The sequence below is a fragment of the Nymphalis io genome, chromosome 10 (assembly GCF_905147045.1).
Source record: "Nymphalis io chromosome 10, ilAglIoxx1.1, whole genome shotgun sequence".
NCBI classification, from domain to species: domain Eukaryota; kingdom Metazoa; phylum Arthropoda; class Insecta; order Lepidoptera; family Nymphalidae; genus Nymphalis; species Nymphalis io.
Window position 1 is genome coordinate 13085694 of NC_065897.1, and position 22312 is coordinate 13108005.

The 22312-nt window shown below is 34.7% G+C and overlaps 2 protein-coding genes across 2 annotated transcripts in view; both read right to left on the reverse strand.

Moving 5' to 3' along the window:
- Positions 1 to 4646: 4646 nt before the first annotated feature.
- Positions 4647 to 6620, reverse strand: LOC126771416 (uncharacterized). Its single transcript, XM_050491284.1, has one exon. It carries the CDS (start codon positions 6618 to 6620, stop codon positions 4647 to 4649), a length of 1974 nt encoding a protein of 657 aa, XP_050347241.1.
- A 10094-nt stretch (positions 6621 to 16714) lies between these two features.
- LOC126771461 (uncharacterized) overlaps positions 16715 to 22312 on the reverse strand; it is a 39654-nt gene continuing 34056 nt past the window's right edge. The window contains exons 2-4 of the mRNA XM_050491357.1: positions 19944 to 20054; positions 18584 to 18763; positions 16715 to 18256 (exon numbers count right to left, since the gene is read on the reverse strand). Coding sequence (XP_050347314.1) covers positions 17039 to 18256; positions 18584 to 18763; positions 19944 to 20054 — 1509 coding nt within the window. The 3' untranslated portion in view covers positions 16715 to 17038. The remainder of the gene's footprint in view (positions 18257 to 18583; positions 18764 to 19943; positions 20055 to 22312) is intronic.

Genomic DNA, 22312 nt, shown 5'->3' on the forward strand with positions numbered 1-22312 from the left:
TTTTCTGCAGTCATTGTTTCCTATAACTATTACAATTATAATGAAATAAATAGTCATTCATTAATTACTTAATATATATATATATATATATTTTTATTGGAATGATATTCATATATTTGAACAGCCTGCCTGACGATGCTTGCCTTTCACGCCAAAGGTTGTGGGCTCGATTCCCACCCAGGACAGATATTTGTGTGCATGGACATGTCGGTTTGTCCTGAGTCTGGGTGTAATTATCTATATAAGTATGTATTTATAAAAGAAAAATAGTATGTCAGTTGTCTGGTTTCCATAGTACAAGTTCTGTACAAGCTTAATTTAGGATCAGATGGCCCTTTGTGAAAAATGTCCCAGTATATTTTGTCCCAGGATATTATATATTCATTAAACAAAATTAACAACGTAATTTCAATAGATAATTCATTCGTTGTTTCGTTCGTCACGTCGTTTTCGGACTATATTTGAAAAAAGAAGAAGAACATATGAAGAACAAACAAACATAACAGTGCAAATAGGCATATCAAAGAAACATTGGTCTTACTTACTTTCTTTTAATCAAAAGCTGTAGGCGTAAGTCGATTCATCCCAGTCACGTAACACGTAAAAAGTAACTTGTATTACGTTCGCAGAACTGATATAATACATAAAATATGTATTTTGACAGGACAAATGTCCAATTTTAAAATACTCGGGAATAGACCAAACGGTATTGATTTTGATTAACAAATACTTATTTAATTTTGTAAAATAGATAATTGGACTGACAAATGAGCCAACTAATGATAAACATTAACCATTCCTTACAACGCCAATACGCCACCAACCTTAGGAACTAAGATGTTATATACCTTGTGTCCGTTGATTAAGTGGCCCACCTTCCCGCCCGCCAACTTCATATAGAAAAAAAGCTGGCGCTGCAGCACAACTTCTATACCGTTCAACCGATTTTTATGACAATTGTTCTACATTTGGACCCGGAAAATGTTTTACAAGTCGTATGGGATAATTTAGCTTACGAATAAAAAAGTGGCATTGCAAGTTGCAACGGATGTCGAGCATTATTTAGTAATATATAAGGTCTAAATAAAAATAAATATAATTCAATGTCAAATCGAAATATAGTGCACTAAAATGGCGCAATACATCTAACAAAACATTCTATTGTTATTAATCTTTTAACCAAAGCACCGCGAGGCCGTGGGATCGATTCCCAGACATAAAATGAACAATAACGATATGTATGGAATTTTCTCATAGCGTTGTGTAACATATGTACAATATATCAGGATATGCACGTGAATAAGTAACAAGGAGTCCGTTAACAGGGGATAAAATTATTACTATGTATTTGCGTTCGCACAAACCATCTTAACGTCTAAGCCGTTTTTTTTAAATAATGTTTCTCTATAATCATATTAAGTGTCCTCACAAAAACATAATGCATGGTTACCATGTAAATCATCTTTAGTATATACAAGTATATCAAGAGCTTTATAATAGACGTATATGATTCCATTTTTCGTTACTTGTTATATCAACATCTATTTAGATGTTTATAAGCCTATTTAATAATATGCGTAATATAAAAGATGTAAGGCCTTACATATAAACGATGTCTAGGAACAGTTTAGTTAAACACTGATTTATCTCTTTCTGTCATTATTGATTTGATATTCGAAAGAAGAAGACAGAGCACTGTTTTCTCAGGTAGTATATCTGATACACGTTTATATTAGCTTAATAGTACTATGCTATGCCATTCTGTAAGTGCAAATTCTTAACTCAATGCAGCTGTTCTATTTGGTAATCTTCACTTCACTTCGTATCTCACTCGTGAAATGTTAAAAAGAACTCTACGTGGCGTTTTAAAAACAAGCAAGTAAGCAAGTATCACAATTCTAAAAAAAGTAAAGTAAGGTAAGATTAGCCAACAGCGCGGGACATATTATAGTGCATAAATGTGTGCACAAACACAGATACACTCTCTATTTCCTCACTCTCATAATCCAATGGGGAGGCAATCTGACATGACTGGAAAGAGTTTAGGCGCAGGAGTACACACTTCCAACTTATAGAGCCTGAGATGATACTGAGATTCATCGACAGAAAAACCCTATAATTCTATTGGCCTGACCTAGGATTTGAACATCAGAATCTGGCCTTACATCTAACCACCAGATCAACTAGCCATTCAATCATACATACATTTTTAATAATCATTATTGCTGCATACTTACATCAATTTACATAATAATCATTTCAATTTAAATTAAAAATATATATACTAACTAAAATTTTCATTATTATGTTGTCACATAATCGAATTAATGCAAGGCTAAAATAAATTGAACTTAATTTATTTTCGCCTGGCATTGTACAAGGTTGATATAAAAAGTAATATATCAATGTCATTTTATTTTATATAATATCGCAAACTATCAGAACATTACAAGTGTTATGTTATGTCGAGTCGCTGTGAAAGCCCAGTGGTTAAACGCATGAATATTAACTTATAATTATGAGTTCAAAACAAATGCACGACTGAATTGAAAATTGTGCATTTATAATGCATCTCGTGTTCAGCAGTAAAGGAAAACATCGCAAGGAAATCTGTATGTGTCTAATTTCACTGAAGTCGCATCCAAGCAGCGTTATGGAATAAGTGCTAAAACTTCCTCTCGACAGGGACGGGTGCCATTTGCTCTCATAGGGAGATATTTTCAAGCTGTTACCCATTTAGGTTACTGTAATTTATGAGTTAATAGAACCATTATAATAAAAAGTGATAAACATTAGTCATCATTCAGGGTGTTTCTTGTTATGTTATCAATTAAATAAAAATTATAACTGTTTCTATTATTTTAGATATGTAAGTTCATAATCAGTTTGCTCTAAGGAGATAATTTCCTATCATAGTAGAACTTATACTAATTAAACTAGATACTTCAAGCAAAATTATTGTTTCTTTTCTCATTGCATAAAACGTTTTGTTAGATTGTTTTATCGTGTAACATTCACTCACATATACGCAACTTTTGGAGCGTGTGACAATTTCATGGAGAAAAGTATTAGATAATATGTTCATTTTTAGTATAAAAAAGGTATTTCTTAGGAGAAATTTCTTAAGATGACCTAAATATAAATCTAGATATAAAAGTAGATAGAACACGCGAATCTTGACCGAAGGTCGCCGGTTCAATCCGAATGAAGACTACTAAGTTTTCATTTCATGTTAACAAAAACATAAAAGGAAATTATTTGAGTTCTATCACAGTTGTAGTGTTCTGGACAGTGATAGAGTAAGCTCCAAATCTAACTAATTTATTAGATATATAAAAAATCCTTCGAAATTGACGAACAAAGTCAAAACAATAAAATAATTAAGACAGTGCCAGTCTGTCTTTGAAGTTACTATATATCAACCACTAAGTACTTTTTCAAGATTTAGGAATCTCCTAATCTTCTAACATAGCCTACCCTTAATAAAACAAAATTGCTGTAACTAAAGTTATAGTACATTTTGATCTGTACGATTTTATTCATTTCGTATTCATATTTTGTATCGCTTTGTTTTAGAGAAACTGATATGTGGGTAACCGGCCACAAGGTAAATATGAACTAAAGTACAGAAGTAGTCAATGTTCAATACCTTCATAGATTTCTATTTTCGAATCTGATAATAATGTTTAATGAAAGGTAAAATTTTATTTTTAAACGTTTAAAGAAATTGTTATAAAATGTTTTTTTAATTTTATCATAAATTTAAAAAAGTTATAGTCATTTTAATCACTCGAATCTGTGTTCCACTTAGATATATCATAATTATATATGTATTGCGTCTCGTGAGATAAGTGTGGGCGTTTTACTACGACATGTAAATGGAAACAATGGAAGTTGTTATCGCAAAATATTACACACACTCATTTGTCGTTCGTTGCTTTACTTGCAAAATAGCAAAATTAAATTTCTGGCTAAGTAGGTGCAATCGTCGTTTGTTGCATTTATTATATCCTACTTCACGTCACAAAATATTCATACTTGTTTGCACTGTACTGATATTAGGTTAATGTAACATTCATCGTATTATTTACGCCGTTTATGTACGCCTATTCGATTTTTTTTTACTAATAGGCTTGTAATTTTCTCTGTAAGTGATTTAAATGTAAATCTTTTGAGAAAATAAATGTCTCTAACCTAATTTGGTTACTCTTTGGTATTTGAAATCGTTAAGTCATTTGCTGATATGTATGACGTTATTGGTTATATTTATGTTAATTATAATTAACTTGGGAATTAAATTTGACTATAGAAAGATTCACCGAAACTATTCCTGTTGTTTCTGCAAAAGTGTAAACTACCGAATAGACTAACAAACAATTAGTGTATTCTTTTTACCTTTATATCGTTACAAGGTTTTTTGAGTATTCATTAAAAAACTAATATATTTTCAAGGCCCTTTAAAAGTATTATTATGTGAGTATGAAAAAAATGGAACTGGGTAGGGCATTAAAAATTCAAAATTAATAAAAAAAAACTTTATCTACAGTATAAAAACAGTTTTTACGATCTATGTATATAGTATTCACATTTGAAAGTAAAATTAAAGATAATACTTTTGACTATTTCTATGGTATCACTTGAAAGAATTAGTTTCTTGGTGTGGGTTTTGGATTTGTAGAACCCTCCTCTCCGAGTATTTGAACATTTCTCACCTGCTTTCTCGGCGGTGCCGCGGTGGTCAGCTCCGTCGCTGGAGGTGTTGTGGGCACATAATCAGGGTTGATGGCCAGAAGTAACATTTTAAGTAGTAAAGCTTCTCTTACTTCTACTGGGAGATACTCTGCAGGTTCATCTATGTGGTTAGAAGACGACCCTTGGGAATCGTAAGGACGGGAGTACCTTCTCCGTGGCACGTATCTTTGACTCTCATATTGAGGGTCATCGTATGTGGATAATTGATTGGAATATACCTCTTGTCTGTATTGAGGATCGTACCTGTAGTCGTATCGTTCGTCATCTTGATAATGACGGTGCTGCTGATAAGCCTCGTGCCGATAAGATGGAGGCTGATATGGTGGCCCAGGCATGATCTGATCCATTATAGCTTGCAAGCGGTTCTGTCTCATTATCAGAATATGGAGCAAGCGCTTAAAATCACGTGTGCTCACTGGGGCAGATATAGAATACATGTCACTCACGGGATCGTATCTCTGATATAACGGCTGCGGACGGTAAGAATTTACATACCTTGGCTCATATCCTTGAATAGGGATACCTCTTTCGTCAACTGGTATTTGAACTATTCTTGGCGCTGGGCGAATTTCGTAGGGTTCTTGAACCGAAGCCTTTGACTGTGGAGGTTCTTTCACATATTGCGTGTCCAATAACTTATCTTGATATTCATATTGGAGAAAGGGCCGCTGGTTACCGATTGGAATTGGTGCGCCTGGATTGTCTCTCAAATATTCTTGAGTTCTAAAATGGATTGCGGAAGGTCTATGATATATAGGTTGTTGATAAAGCCTTTCTTCTGGTTGTCTATGTGCTGGGATATGAATTACTGGAACCGGATTAGACGTCACTACATTTTCATGGTTGAAAACTCGACCAGTGCTAGCTTCTAAAGTTGTTTCCTGGTCATCCAATTGCGTATCTTGGTATTGCTGTTGAATATTTTGTCTCGCTGCTAATAAAGAGTGAATTGGTAGGATCCTTGGTCGCGCTGTAGTCGTTGTAAATAATGGTCTCACTGTACCGTGTGATAGATGACCACCATAGACATCGGTTGAATCATCTCCCATAGATTGTTGTAGACTCACCATGTGATGATTGGAACTCGTTCCTACTAATTCACGTCTAATAGTATTCGATTTGTTAACGTCTGGCTCTTTTTCAATAACGTGTTCATAAACTGGTTTTATTGTTTGCGGTGAAGCTGTAGTGGTTTGTTTTGTAATAAGATCATCTTTTACTGTCACCGGCACTGGCTTTGACAACTGTGTTCGTGTTTTAACTGCATCTTCTTTCCTGAATAAGTTTAAAGTACTAGCTGTTGTTTCTTCATGATTTTGTCTATCAGTAGTAATTTCAACTGGCCCTCGGGTAGAACTGGATACCGGTCTTCGTCGGGGTATCGCTTGTATAACAGTTCCTCTCGTAGTCGCACTGCTTCTAGTTGGATAAACGACGGTTGCTAGAGGTCTCCGTGTGGTTGACGACACAGTTTTATTGACTCTCACTACCATTGTTGGTGTACTAGACGTCGTACTTGTTGTTACTGGTACCGGTGTACTATCACCCGAAGAAGAATATGTCACACGTTTAATTTCACCATCATCATCAACATATCCGAAAGTTCCCTTGACATTGCCTAAAACATCACGACTTTCAATTTTGAACGTGCCATCGTTTGCTTCATACCCAATCGTGTAAGATCCATCTTCGTTCAATCTACGTATCTGTTTAACTATTTCAACTTTAGTCGGATCACCCGTTTCGCTGGCCGTGAGGATTTCTTTGGTTGAATTAATTGGTGACTCAGTAGAAGTTACATTTTCTGTCACGTTAGTAGCTGTTGCTGCTACTGTAGTGACGCAAGCGAGGAGTATAAGGAGGTTCATCTCGGTAGGACGACAGCAGCCGCATGACGGCGCTACGGCGACCGCCGCATTCACTAGTCCCCTATATAAAATAACGCCCCACTTGACTCCCTAGCGTGCGAATACCTTACGCAAACACTTCTATTGTTGTCACTTTATTATCTGAAACGGAAAATCTTTTTTCTATGCATATACTCGCGTTGTAAAATCGCAATTGTTTAATTGTCCATTCGAATAAAGTGCGTGAGCTGTGGACATTATTAAACCGTCTTAATTCACTTCTTGCGTATCGAGATCACGTTAAACTAAATAATTCACCTGATGTCCATATTTATTTTCACAATATTTTCTTTGACAGTGTTCACACGATTTCATTCGTGCTAATTACAAATAGAATTATGAACGAAATTTACTTTCAAGGTTCCGCTCGCTAGCTTGAAATGAGCAGAGATAATGGGATCGTTGCGGTGGCAGCAAAATGGCTTTTTGATAATTGATATTAAGTTTCTTTAGCTTATCTAGCAAATTTTGGTGTACTATATTGTTGCCTAATAACGAAATAAGATGGAAATTTTAGTAATGTAACAAGAATAACTATTTACTTGTAAAATATATTCGACGTCTTGAATATTATTAGATTTAACTATTCAATCCATATTATCATATATGCATTCATATTACGAGTTAACAGGATTAAACCTGAACCGTCGAATATCTACTGACCATTCTTTTTGTATCATATGCGAGAGCTTGAAAGTATAAAATTCATTTTAGCAATTAGGTAATAAAAGTACATAAATAAGACGATATGACCATTGATTTATAATAAGAGGAGTTTATATTCAGATATAATTGTACTCAGTTGTAGTAATTGATTTGTAGCTACTTTTGTTTTACTTTTGATATAGGATTTTAAACTTTTCATTGAGTTAAGATGGACTACCTTCAGTGGCTAGAAATAAGAGAAGATTGCAGGATCAAACCCGGGCAATTACAACTAAGTTTTCATGTGCTTATCATTATCGGTTTATAAAATTTGTCTCAAGCTTAAATTTAAAGGGAAACATTGTGAGGAAATCTGCATAAGTACTGCACTACTGGAATATATATAATATATATATATATTAATATTACTTAGTTTCTTTTATATACATTTAGTGTTGGAAATATACATAATATAAACAATAATTTACAAGTTATTGACTGAGCTGATGAAAAAACATTACGTTGTACGGGAACTTTATGTGCTGTATGGAACTCATTTACTTGGCGTGGTGGCAAGGCTTTGTACAAGCTGCCCTCTGTCTTGCTGCTGTCTTGGTACGCCCCCATCATCACTTATACTTTCGCAGCACTAATGAGTGTTGTTGTGTTCCGGTTCGACTTAACTTAGTTCCCAAGGGTTGTGGGGCCTTGGCGATATAAGAACTATATTTCTCGGTGGGTAACATATTTCTTGTATAGCCAATTTATATGGACAGTAGTAACTATTTCCACAAGGTTGCCCCATTATCAGACTTACATATTATAATCGAAATCGTATTTTTCACTTTTTGTTCATCAAAGTATCAATAACGTAATAATATAATATGTACCATCTTTTAACTAACGGAAGATGCCTGGGTCCTGGTGAAAACTGGGACATTTCTTGCTCTCTATAATGCCAGTGGTGATAAAAACCGATGACATAAAAACTACTGGCTTAATTAATAGAGATTTCCTGCAATACATGGTTCTGCCAATATCTGAAACCTTAAATTATATTAGAGAAGATAAATATGATATTACATATACTTATTAAAAACTTTTATCAAACATCACCTGTTTGTATATCTGACATAAATTTTCCAACTTAATTATAAGTAAGTTCCATCCAACCAATTTGATCGAATTTGATATTAACATAAAGTACCATATCATAACTAACCCCCCTACTAAGTTTAAAAAAGAAATCTATACCCTTCCTTGGGGCTTAAGTAAGCCTCATTACAAATTTCATCATATTCAGTTTAGCGGTTTAGCTACGAAAGCGTAACAGAAAGACAGATTTATTTTCGCATTTATAATATTAGTATGGATAATATAAACTTCGACGTTTTTATATAATATTAGGAATTAATACTTTTTTTTTCACGCAGGAAAAACGTTTTCCCCTCGGGAGTAGTGGGAGCGTATGTGGGGCTAACCGGTGTCTGAAGCGCCGAGTGCGCCCCGAACATCGGAATACCCACTAAAAAACCAGCGGTAACCTTTTCGTCTTAACGAGGAGCACCACGGGATTGCTTGCGTATGCTACCGTGACGAAGAATTAAAAACATCGTATTAAGCTTTGTAAACATTTTTGTTAAGAGCGCCATCTTTTGTTATTAAAATGAACGGTTCCATGCACGTATAATTTTATACGTGAAGTGTAATTGTGGTAGCTATAATTAGCTAGCTAGTGTATATTGTGTCGAATAGAGTGCACTACTTGTCTATATGAATATATTATAAGTGCGAAAATAACGTTGATACGTTTTCAAGATTATATCGATTTTGTTAATATTTGTATCATGTTTTTGATATAATTAAAATATATATGTCGCGGATTCAAATGGATTTTAATGGCCGCAAATGTCGTCCAGTATGTTGATTTTATTAAATCAGTCAGTGCGCACGTCCGGCGCTGGCGCTGTCCTGAGAGCAAGAGACCAAGAGACCAAGGGGGTCGCTAGACAAACGATCACTCGCGCTCCTGACAGATACACCATTATATTTTACATTTCCATTATTCGGCTGTACAATAAAATAGGCACCCGTCTTAGATTTTTCACAACTTGACGTCTGACAACCGACCAGTAACCCATAAGATGTCAATCATCTTGTGTGGTGTTGCTATTCTAATAAAATAAGTGACGTCGTATACCCGCTTAAATTTATTATCTCTGACACGGCCATTCTGATCCTTAACGCGCTCTCGCGTTGCTTTTCGACGTCATTTCCAGCCTAAATGGCATAGCGCATGGCACGCATGCAAGCAAAGCGCTTACAGATAGCTTTCAATCTCACACAAAGCAAAGCGTACAAGCTTTCAGCACGTTACAGCTCTAGCATATAGCAAAGCGTTCGAGCTTTCAGCATTTCTCAGAAGCAGCACTTGGAATACATTGCAAAGCGTTACAGCTTTCAGCATCAACCTTGGGTCAAGACAGATTTGAGCCCAAGGATAAAGCGGTAAGGCTTTCAATCCATCCTTCGACAGAGCGTAACAGCTTACATCGAACCACTAGGACAAAGCAATAATGCTTTCAATCCATCCTTCGAAAAGCGTAACAGCTTTCAGTTTAAATAAAACATTTAATCAATCAATGACGAACATTTATTTTTAATAAAAAGAAATGTTTACGTTATTATATATTATACACAGGATTACGTTTAACAAAACAACATAATTCTCGTTTCAATTCAAAACAATAGTCGTTCAATTATGGATAGTGAGTCAATTCAAATTACTATTCAGCACAACAAATCTATACATATAATAAATCTGCAACCGTTCGTTGGCTGTACATATAAGACATATGAGTAAATGAACGATAGAACCCAAACAATTTTTGGTTCTATCGTTTCGTATCGTTTTTTTTGGTTTTGCTATATATCTACCTTATAAGGTTAACTATAACCTTTTGTCATCATCATCATCATCAACCCTGCGTCGTCCACTGTTAGATATAGGCCTCTCTAATGGCACGCCACTGAGTTCCATCTTCAGCTCTCAGTCTCCATCGATTGCCAACCACTTTGTGTATATTATCACTCCACCTAGCTGGTGGGCGTCCCACGCTATGTTTGCCAAGGCTCGGTCTCCACTCCAGAACACGTCTACTCCAACGGTTGTCGGTTCTACGACATATGTGTCCAGCCCACTTCAGCTTACTAATCCTTTGGGCCACGTCGACAACCTTGGCTCTTTGTCGGATCACCACATTTGGAATTCGATCTTTCAGAAAAACTTCGAGCATAGCCCTCTGCACAGCTCGCTGAGCGACCTTAAAATGGTGGACTAAACGCACTGTCAGTGTCCACGTCTCGGATCTGTAAGTCATAACCGGTAAGACGTACTTGTTGAAGAGTTTAGTTTTCAGGCATTGCGGTATTTGTCATGAAGACTTGACCAAGTTTCCTATACGCTACCCAGCCCAGCTGTATTCTTCTACGTGCTCACTTCTCAAAGTTGTTTTGACGCAACTACAAAGTTTTCCCAAGGTATACATACTCCTGAACAACTTCGTTAAGAGTTATCGATTCCGGGTTAACGTATTGTTTGAACATTATCTTGGTTTTGTCCAAGTTCTTCTGGAGACCAATACGAACAGAAGAATCAACCATTATGCTCAGCATATACTGCATGTCCTGCACGGTTTCTGTTACGATGACGATATCGTCTGCAAATCTCAAGTGTGAACGGTACTCACCGTTTACCTTTATGCCTCGCCAATCTCATTGCAGCGTCTTGAACGTATCCTCTAATGCATTAGTGAACAATTTCGGGGAAATGAAATCCCCTTGTCTCACTCCTCGATGCATTAAACTATTTTAATCTCAGTCTGACCATAGGGTCAGACTGCTGATTTTGTACTTTGACGGTCATAACAGTAGCGTCATGCAGCAACGTCAGCACTTGGATATATCGCCAATCGATTTGGACTCCAGAACAGTACTCGTTTTGTATGGTAATCAAATCTATTCCAAAACAATGCATTATTTGCAAAGTCGTTTTTATAAAATATTAATTCCTATGCTTTCATAATAATTGGCATAAGTTTAATATCGAGACAAGACCATAGACCGTTTTTAGCACCATTTATAGCTTTGACAATTCTATTCAATTCAATTCCATTTATTTACTTTAAGCATGATATACATGCTTAGTCACCACACCTATGACATCCAAATATTTTAACTTAAATTATTAATGAAAATTACTTTAATCTAATTACAAGGTATTACATTACATTATAATTCTTAATTTAAATAATACTTATAAAATTGATAAATAAATGTCAAATATTTATTGCAGGAATATATTATTAAAACGGGTAGTTGAGTATGTTGTTCGAAAATACTCACACATACATACGTGTTTATTTTTGGTTTGTAAATAACTTTGTAAGTTAAAGTTTATAGGCTAGGTAGGTACCTCATTTCGTTGCCGCATATATTTATTCCGTTTTTTTTTTCATGTAAATAAAGCATAAATTAAATACAAACAAAAATTAGTAATAGTATGATGATAGTGATCTCTTCAAGTAACACGCAGGTAAAACTACGAGCACAGCTATTTAATCGATAAATTTGCTACGTAATTAAATAAAACTAATCCATTATGGATTGTAGGATCCATAATCTTTCTGATTTTTCAGCTGTACCTGACCTTGACTGATAGTGCAACCTTTTAAAAAAAATTTCTGGTTGCTAAAAAGGCACTTCTTTAATTTAATAGAGAAACCCGCGTCTATTGAAGACTGGAGCGACTATTGTGTCCCAAAATATTCATTCGTTAGCAGTGGCTAATGAAAATTTTCCACTAAGAGCGACTTGACTAACCGTCAACGCTACAAACTGACTTGTAGGGCTAGTACAGTCTTTTCCTTATACTCTCAATCGAATAGCGCAATACATACTTCGGGACACCACTCTTTGTCCTAGGCACAAATATCTGTACATACTCTCACGATTGTTGACTAACCACGCTTTCAACAAAATGCTATATTGTAATATTAAATTAAATAACAAATCATATTCCTTCGCTAAAAAGACCTTATTTTATTTGTAGAACAATCGATGTACAAAGAAGTTTTCCACAGTATTTCTTGTACACTCAACTTTGCTAGATAAAGGCCTGAAACTTATCAGCTTATTCCTTTACTAACATACAATAGTATTACATACTTTATCACTACAATGCCAATATCAATCCAATCAACCTAGGTTAAAGGCTAGGGTTCTGCACGGGTCGTGTTCAAACAATTACAAATGCGAGACAATGCTCAGTATCAATATTGGCTTTAAATTTTAGCGCGATCTACTTTCTTGCATAAAATTTTTATGCTAGGATCGAAATTAGAATTGAAAAATTGGTTGGATCTCACCGTAGTATTGATAAATTGTATCGCATCAATGATACCGGTCGCACCAGCACCGTGTTTCGTGGCAGCACTCACGGAACGCCCTTGCGAAGACAACGCTGCAGAATCCCGATGCTCCACCATAGTCACAATCACTATCCACTGTCACGGCAGCGTCCCTCGTGGAGGTAAACGGTTTATTCCTCCAACGACGTTAATCGATTTCTGGAACGTGAGTCACGCGAGTATTCATTTCCGCTTGGCTCATGGCTGTATTAGGCATGTTTCTTAGCTATTATTGCCCAAGATCGGGGTTAATTAATAATCCAAAAAAACAGGGTATCTGAATAAATAAATTATCGCAATTTAGATACAAGCTAACTTGTGAAGCTACTAAGAAACTTATAAAATACGACACACACGGTGTCTATCGCTTTTAAACAAATTGACACGTACTCTCCAAATCTATTTCATCTTATTATATGTTACCATATATTATCTGCATTCGCTAAATTATAATATTTTCGTATGGTAGTAAAATAAATCATAACTTCTTCTTCGAGTGCCACTCCGACTAGCGAAGATTGGCGTCAGCTTTGAATACTCCTTATTGTTCGTAAGCAATCTTATTAAAAAAATCGCAACTGCTTTGATTTAATTTGCATATCCAACGGCTGTAATTCAGGAAGCTAAGCGTATCAGAACACATGAGTGCGCATGTCCGGCGCTGGCGCTGTCCTGAGAGCAAGAGACCAAGGGGGTCGCTAGACAAACGATCACACGCCCTACTGACTGATAGATAAACCATTATATTTTATTTCCATTATTCGGCTGTACAATAAAATAGGCACCCGTCTTATATTTTTCACAACTTGACGTCTGACAACCGACCAGTAACCCATAAGATGTCAATCACCTTGTGTGTTGCTATTGTAATAAAATAAGTGACGTCGTATACCCGCTTAAATTTATTATCTCTGACATATATATACATTTCAACTATAATTTTCAAGTTAAGGTGTAGTTATAATTATATTATTATAATTTGTTTTTTGCTTTGTAAACATTTACCGCTCATTATACGGTACTGCCAATTAAGACTTCGAGTGTCAGACCAGTAAACGTAAGATTTCGTGCGTCATATGACATCAGCGTAATATTTCGAACGTCAGATGACGTCAGCGTAAGATTTGTCATTGTAAGTGCTTTAATGTGTGCGTGAGATCGGTACATAGTAGGGGCTAACTGAAACTGAAAGTTAAACCCCGGAAAACGAAAAAAAAAGCATTACATGATTAATTATAATTCGTAGGTAACTAATAATGTGTTTTAGAGCTCTTGTGTAATCTTTAAGTAGGTTCTTAACATTTTTCAGAAAGGTGAAATCAAAAAGTAACAAAAAATGGGTAGCGTTTATGAAAGGACATATGTAAGACCTGCTATGTGTCATCAAGAGGCTCCGTGCTCGTGGGTACGTGTCCCTTTAACAATAGGTAATACGCCCCTAGTAGGTTAATACGCCCCTGAATATGTTTAAGCATGTAAGCAAGCATTCTTTTAGAAATAAACTACATACATATTACATATATATTGTTGCTTGGCTATAAATGTAAAAGAGACTAAATAGCGAGTAAAATTTAGTCTAACGAATACTACACGTCGCCTATAAATGCATGCAATTATGATGAATGATATCATATATAAAGATATATGAATAAGAACTGTTTGTTGTATATAGTATAGCAGAGCTAATAACAAATAACATGGATTATGTCAATCTAAGGTTTGTTTATATCGGCTTCGATTGGAATAGGGCATAGAGGTCAGCTTAGGACAATTTGGTAAGTACTATAATATTAATTCATAAAAGGTTAATGAAATCAGCGGCCTCATTGGTCTAGTGGCTAATTCAAAAAGGCTGCATTTGAATGTAAAAGTCTGTCTGGTACGCTTTCATGGCTAGGACACTGGACCTTTGGACTGCGGGTCAGAGAAATGAGTAAAAATATAACATTTGTCAATTAATTTAGTAAGAATTGTTCACATTAAAGCTTTAAATAAATAATAAAAGCTTTATGTGTCATACAGTCTAATTCCACTATTTTTATAAATAATAATTCCCAGGTCATTTTTCAATTTTGATCCGGCAGCCTGATATTTGTATTATATGTTGTTTAAATAAACGAATGAAGAAAAGATGCGGTGCGTCACTCACGTCACGTTACAATCACCGATTTATATTGATTATATCATCATATTTATTTATATATCAGGTATAAATAATTGGTAAATAAAATGCTGACATTCAATTTCAAGATATCCTATTTTTTGTATCATGTTATATATTATTTTATATGAATCATTAGGCTTGTATATTATCCATGTCAAAAACTATGCAATTAAGACGTAAGATCGACAAACTGGTTTTGATTGAATGAATTAAATTACTTAATGGGACACGGCCTAGAAACTACAATAATCATTGCGCTGAATTCCGCATTCTTTATTACTATGTAATGTATATTACTATGATAATTAGATGACTTGGTATTTATGAGCTTTGTTCACGAAAGGCTAATTCTTAATTTTCACAACTCTCTTATCTGGTTGCCTTAATTTCATCAAATGCGGTATCGTCTACATATTATTAAATTTTTTTAATTAATTAAAACTATTATTGTATGGGTGTATGTTGTAACTAAATTTAAAAACAATTTCACAAAAGAAACTAAGCTCGAATTTAGGACACATATATATATTATAAAAATAAGAAATAATATATATAATAAGCTTTGGCCGGACCAAAACAGGTATCACAAACACAGATTAATAATTAAATAATAAATTGCATAAAATATTTATTTATTTGTGTAAAAATTAAACAAACAAATAATTATTCTTATGATTAAATGAACTAAATTACTGAGTGAATAAATAAAGCATAGTATGTTATACCAATAGCGAATAATTAAGAATTTTTGAACTACCCATTAATTCTCATTAGCTCAAGGACAACCTGTCTTTGCCAAGATGCGGACCCCATTTTAAAACTACCGCGTCGTCTATCCGTTTTTCAGAAGTCGCGATCGGCGCACTGCTATTTCGGCTTGCTAATTTTCTGATAAACCAGATTCAAGTCACCTCATTCCTCATATGAAAATAGAAGAAAAAATATAATACACTTATACTTTTTTGGTTTGAATGCTTACTTCATAAACAATAAATAATGGTCTAAGAAAGTTATTAAAGTAGTTGTTTATACTTTTTAACTTAATAGTTTTATAAAAATTTTATTCGAAATGTAATATTTCTATTGTATTTAAAAAAACTTATCTTTTGTCTGTTAGCAATATGCATGTTTGTATTTTATTTAGTTGTGTAGTATGTTACTTTTCAATTTGAATTCTTTTTTTATGAGTGTTACCTTTTTGCCGAGATGGCCCAGTGGTAAGAACGCGTGAATCTTAACCGATGATCGTGGGTTCAAACCCGGGCAAGCACTACTGAATTTTCATGTGCTTAATTTGTGATTATAATTCATCTCGTGCTTTACGGTGAAGGAAAACATCGTGAGGAAACCTGCATGTGTCTAATTTCACTGAAATTCTGCCACATGTGTATTCCACCAACCCGCATTGGAGCAGCGTGGTGGAATAAGCTCCAAACCTTCTCCTCAAAAAGAGGAGAGGAGGCCTTTAGCCCAGCAGTGGGACATTCACAGGCTGTTACGGTACGGTACGGTTACCTTTTTATGGTTCGTACTTTTTTTGGTGAATAAAGTTCCTTATTATTATTGTTTCACTCATTCACAATTATGCACACAATTTTGGTGAATGTAAAAAATACTTAAAATATAAATGTGTCTTATAAACGTTAATCGTCTCCTTGAATTTAAAATGTCAATGTATATGATCGGTGATGACCACTTATCACCAAATGACTAATTTCCCTGTCTACCTTCTTATATAAAATAATAAAAATATGTTCATAAAAAATAAAATGAAAACATTTTATTAATAAAATTATAATTTATTATAAAACAAAATATTACAAAAAATGGTATTTCGATTTTACAAAACGCTCAAGCACAGAACATCGTGGACTTTTCGTACAAAAATGGTTTACAATTATAATTAAATCTTAAAACTAATTTTTATTTTAAGGTACGCAGCATTATATACACTCGCGGCCTGCCGCCTGTCCATCGAACTAGATACCTCACCACACTGCACTATGCGACCGATATTTAAGACTTGTACGTTATTTATATTTATGGCTATATGGACTCAGTCGATCGATAGAATTATCTAGCTCAGGTATTAAACTAAATATCTAGACCTGAATGCCGTGACCTCTCAGAAAAGCGTCGATTTGTCCCGAAGAAGGGTTCTCTCCCCTCGGTACGTAGTAGTATTGTGGCGATTGGGGAGCTCGCTGAGGAGCTTGCGATTGAGCGAGAGCTAATCTTTGTGCCTGAGCACGCGCCGCCGCTCTGTCTCTCTGCAGTTGACTTTGCTGGATTTGCTGCTGTTGAGCAAACAGCTGCTGGGAGCTCTGGAACTGAGTTTCGGCCTGTTGTCTTTGATAGATCACCTGGGCGTTAACCGGTTGAAGTTGCTGTCTGTACTGGGCGGGACTAGCTTGATCTGCATTTGATGGAATCTGAGGAGATGGGATGAAAGGTCTTTGCTGTTGCTGTTGAGCAACGTATGGTTGAAGACGTTGGTTGAGGTTTAGTTCTCCCTTAGTTTGAGGCAAAGCCTGGAAGAGCTGGGTATCGTAATGGCCGCTGGAAGGATCGTAGACTAACTCAGTCGAGTACAACGGATTACCAGAAGGCACAGGTGCTGCGTGGGTAGATTTAGCAGGTGCATTTAACGAATTTGGAGTAGTAGATGGGCCTTGATTTTCGCGGTGGAATTTCGCGAATTCTGCAGCAAAATCTATTTGTCCCGGTCTTCCTGAGCTGAGCACAGCAGTGGGAGTAGGAGCGGGTGAGTATTCGGGCTCGGGGCTGTACTGAATCTGGGGCTTTGGTGTCACTTGTACGACTTGGTGTGGTCTAAAAGTGGTCGCTGGAGGTAGCGCTCTGGGAGTAGTGACGGGTACAGGTCGAGGTGTGATAGCGATTTGTTGAGCTGGGTAATTTGGTCGCAGTGCCGGTCTAGCGGGTTGTGGGCGTTGAACCACACGTTGTCTGATGTGTTGAAGAGGTTCTTCTTCGGGTTCTTCATCAGCGTCCCTAAAGTCGTTTTGGAAGTAGGTGGTCGCTGGTCGTGCTGTTGTCGGCCTGTAGGCTGGTCTGCTCGGATAATTTGGTTCTGGGTCATCTCTCTCCGCTGATTCTGGGGCTTGAGCTTCTTGCTCGTCATCGTCAGGTTTGTTCGGATCACAAGGGTTTCCTGACACATACGTGAACTCTCTTTTATTGCCATCGGGGTCAACGTAGCCGTATTTGCCGCGGACTACACAGTCGGTTCCTCTTGTTTCTTCCTTGAAGGATCCATCCGCCGCCTCGTAACCAAATGTAAAGCTACCATCATCGTTCACCTGAAATATAAAACAAGCGTTTAATAAAAATCTATCATTTTCTTACATATTTCAGCCATTTTGATATTGATAAACATTGAACATCAGTTATTTATCAGATTTTGAGTGATCAAGGTTTTATGCATAATAAGATATTGTTAAAACTTTGTTTTAATATAACCAACCGCAAATTATCATTGATAATTGGTAGAATTTATTAGTTTAAATTTTTTTTTTGTGTAAACGCTTATTACGTTTTATTTCTGTTCCTTACAAATTATATATGCTTACATTTTCGACATTCTAAGAATGTGGTAAATGATGACTTGTAAATATTATTTAATATACCTTGTTATAGTTCCTGATCGTCTGCACAGGCGGCTGTTTGGGTCCTTCTTGCAGCTGAGATTGTTGCTTCAATCTGGACGGAGCTGAGGATCTGTGAACTGCTCTCGGCTCGTATTCTTCATCAGCTCGGTCTTGAGCTTGGTATAGTCCATCGTAAGCATCTTGTGGTACTAAAACCACCTGGAAATCATAAAAATCTAATTAAACTGGTTTAATTTACGTTATTATTTGAGGAACGCTCGACATGTTTCGGGAAGTTCTCGTAGTTTTTATTTACTTAGAAGAACTGTACTTAAGTACTACTTACTATGTACCCAATTTGTTGGGAAAAAGGGTTACTACTGAATTACTTGCCGGATTTTCTAAGTAAAATCTACGTAGTGGTCTGTAAAATAACTACTCAAATGTTATTGATAAGCTCCAACTTGAATAAAGAATGTCTTATCTTTATTTTGAAATAGGTTATATTAATCATAAGATTTATGACACGAGAGATAACTAATCCATCCACCTTTAGAAAGATAATTAAGTTTTTATTTCGTTTATAAAAAACAATTTTCTGATAAATTAATATTAATGTATAAAAAGCGTGAAATTGCTAACGTAATTGATAAATAACATTCTGACCTTCGCTTTTGATTATGTTTTTCTACGTAACCTATTAATGGAAGTTATTTAATGAGAACTTTAATAATCTGTGGTAAAAGCAAAAAAAAAGCGTAAAATTCAGGACACGCGAATAATAATACCTTTTTGCGTCAGAACGTTTTCAATAAACGTTACATGCACTAGCTTTGCATACAAATTCAACCTTGTAGCTTTACTCTTATCGCGCCAAATATACGAATAAAAATAAATATCGACCGACATTTAAAAATAACAACAATATTTTATATGATTATTAAGTATTTCAACGTTCTTAATATAGATCTTACTTTAGATAACCTTGTATAATTAAAACAACCAGTAGAAGTTAGTGAATACAAAGAGTTTAAATAAAAGTTCTTAAGCTAATATCTTTCCTTATTTAATTTTAATCTGTTTTAATATTAAACCAAACATTAATTACTATCCATATGCAGACACAGAAAAACAAAGACAAATAAACTATTTTAACATTGAATTTAAGCGATACCATTGGTTGACATCTTAAATACTCTACAGTTCGTTTTGTATGTCATAAAAATTGTCATCGGAAGTTTCAATATACACTCGGTAATACAATTTAAATAATACAAATAAATAAATAAACTGAATAGTAATATGTAGCACGGCTCTTTGTATCAGCTTTGTTAGAGATATTATAATAATTAATCACAGCATATTAGAACGTTTTGAATCGTTAGTAATTGAAACTTACTTGTTGACCCCTTTCTTGTGCCTGAGGCTCGTAGTCGTAAGCGTCAACTTGCTGCTGGAGGCGTGGACGGTGCCTTGCAGCCATCCCTGTCGCTAGCACGAGACATAAAACCTGAAAGACAAAGACAGATATTTTAAAATAAGCTAATATTCAAGTAAAGATTGACCTTCATCAAATTCATGATGTATTTATTTAAGCAATTGTAGAAGTATTTATGGCATACGCATTTCTGCTCCCGCTATTAAAAACGATGTCTTAACGACCAAACTTAGGTCGCGCGTATTTATTATAATATATATTACAAACACCAAAATTTAAAAAAATAATTGAATAATGAATATAATGAATGATAAAAACTATATTTAACCTACCTAGACCTCGTGTCTACACGAGGGACAAAGTAGGGTGTGGCAACGTTACAAATTGTAACTTGCCACAAGTACAATAGTAAAAGGTTGAAGAAACCAAGTATCAATAAGCTAGTATTGATTTCTATGATACATGTAATCTAAGCAGATGACCTAGATCTTTTGATACTTGATATAATCTCAAAAACCTAAAACCTTCGTCATTTTATCTGCCCTCTAAAGGCCAAATCCAGTAGATAATGATATTAATAGAATAAAACATTAAAAAAAATTGAGTTGAGAACATCTCCTTTTTTAAAAATGAGCTGATTTAAAAGTGCATAGCTCAATACTAAATAGGGCAAATAATTAGTTTTTATATCTATTCCAGGCAACCCGAAAGAAACGAAGACTGACTAAGGCTGTGTTATCACTTACTAAAATATCTTATAGCAGCGATAACTTCGTTGTCTTTGTATCGTTAACTCAGTTTTTTTTAATATATAATAATATTAATCACCAGTAATGTATATAGTTTTGAAATAACGAAACAATACAAGAAGGACTCGTAAAATATAATAATTGTATATTTAAATTAGTCTTGGGAATATTTCTCAATTCTCGTAATAATTTTGCTGCAACTCATTGTTGAAACTTTTCAAAACCTAAATCTGCAATTAGTACCTAATTAGCATTTCAAATGACTACTCCGAATGACAAAACAATGATTGCCAAAAAGTAATTTAAGCTAGCACGAGAAATTGTCAAACGATTCAAAAGTATTTTTCTTTACATTGTACCTCTCACGATTACAATAATTTGAAAATAACTATTTAAAATTGATGCGAGTCATATATATTTTAATGAATTTCTATTTCTAATTAGTGATTAAATACGATATAAACTTTATTTAATAAGGCTCTCTAACAATGACCTTTGATTCGTGACAAGAAGAAATAAACGTAAAACTACCACGATTTCAAAATTTGGGTCTATACACAAGAACTAGAAGAATCTTTGTAGTATGTTTGAATTATTTATATAAAATTTAACACATATTATACATAATATATATTATATAATCTACATAAAAGAACAACAGTAACAGAAGAGTTGGAGAAGGTTTGGAGCTTATTCCACCACGCTCCTCCAATGCGGGTTGGTGATTCCATTCCATGTTTATTCAAAAATGTAGCAGAATTTCAGTGAAATTCGACACATGAAGGTTTCCTCGCGATGTTTTCCTTCACAGTCAAGCACGAGATGAATTATAATAACAAATTAAGCACATGAAAATTCAGTGGTGTTTGCCCGGGTTTGAACCACGTTCATCTTTTAACATAAATGTTTTTATATTACATATCGAGCTATTTCGTTCAGGTCTAAATATTTTGATGTAACGGACTTTATTTATTAGCTTAATTATTTCTTCATTGCCAGTTTTATTACTGTAGTTACGCAATTCAATATCTAATGAGGAAAATATTTATAAATAAGCTTAAGAAACGTTATTTACTTTGCAAACATTATGGTAATATTGTGAAATTAGAATTGTAGTGAAACCCGGACACTATAATTGTTTTTTAATTTTTAACATTTTAAGAAATATGTAATCACTTAATATTTCATTCACTATCATTTATGAGCTTTTAACGTAATAACGTTATAATAAATATATCCGTCAAGAAATTTTCAGTTCCAAATTCCAGATTTGGAACTTCGCAGTGTTTTTGTTTGCACACGTTGCTCACTGGAGAAGTATAATATCTCCTGACTTCTTGGTTAGTTTTCGCTGAGAATGGCCGCCGTGATTAAAGTCATTCAAAACTCGCAAGGTTTTAATGCAGCTTTAATCTTTGGAGATATAACTAGCTCTAGAAATCGATGAGATTTTTCACACATATTTTGCAAACTTACTATTGAAATATTTTCAAAGTAATAAAGTGTTTTATACAATAGGCAATATACACTTAAATTTATAATAACGTCAAAGTCTCATATTAAAAAAAAAACAATTAACGT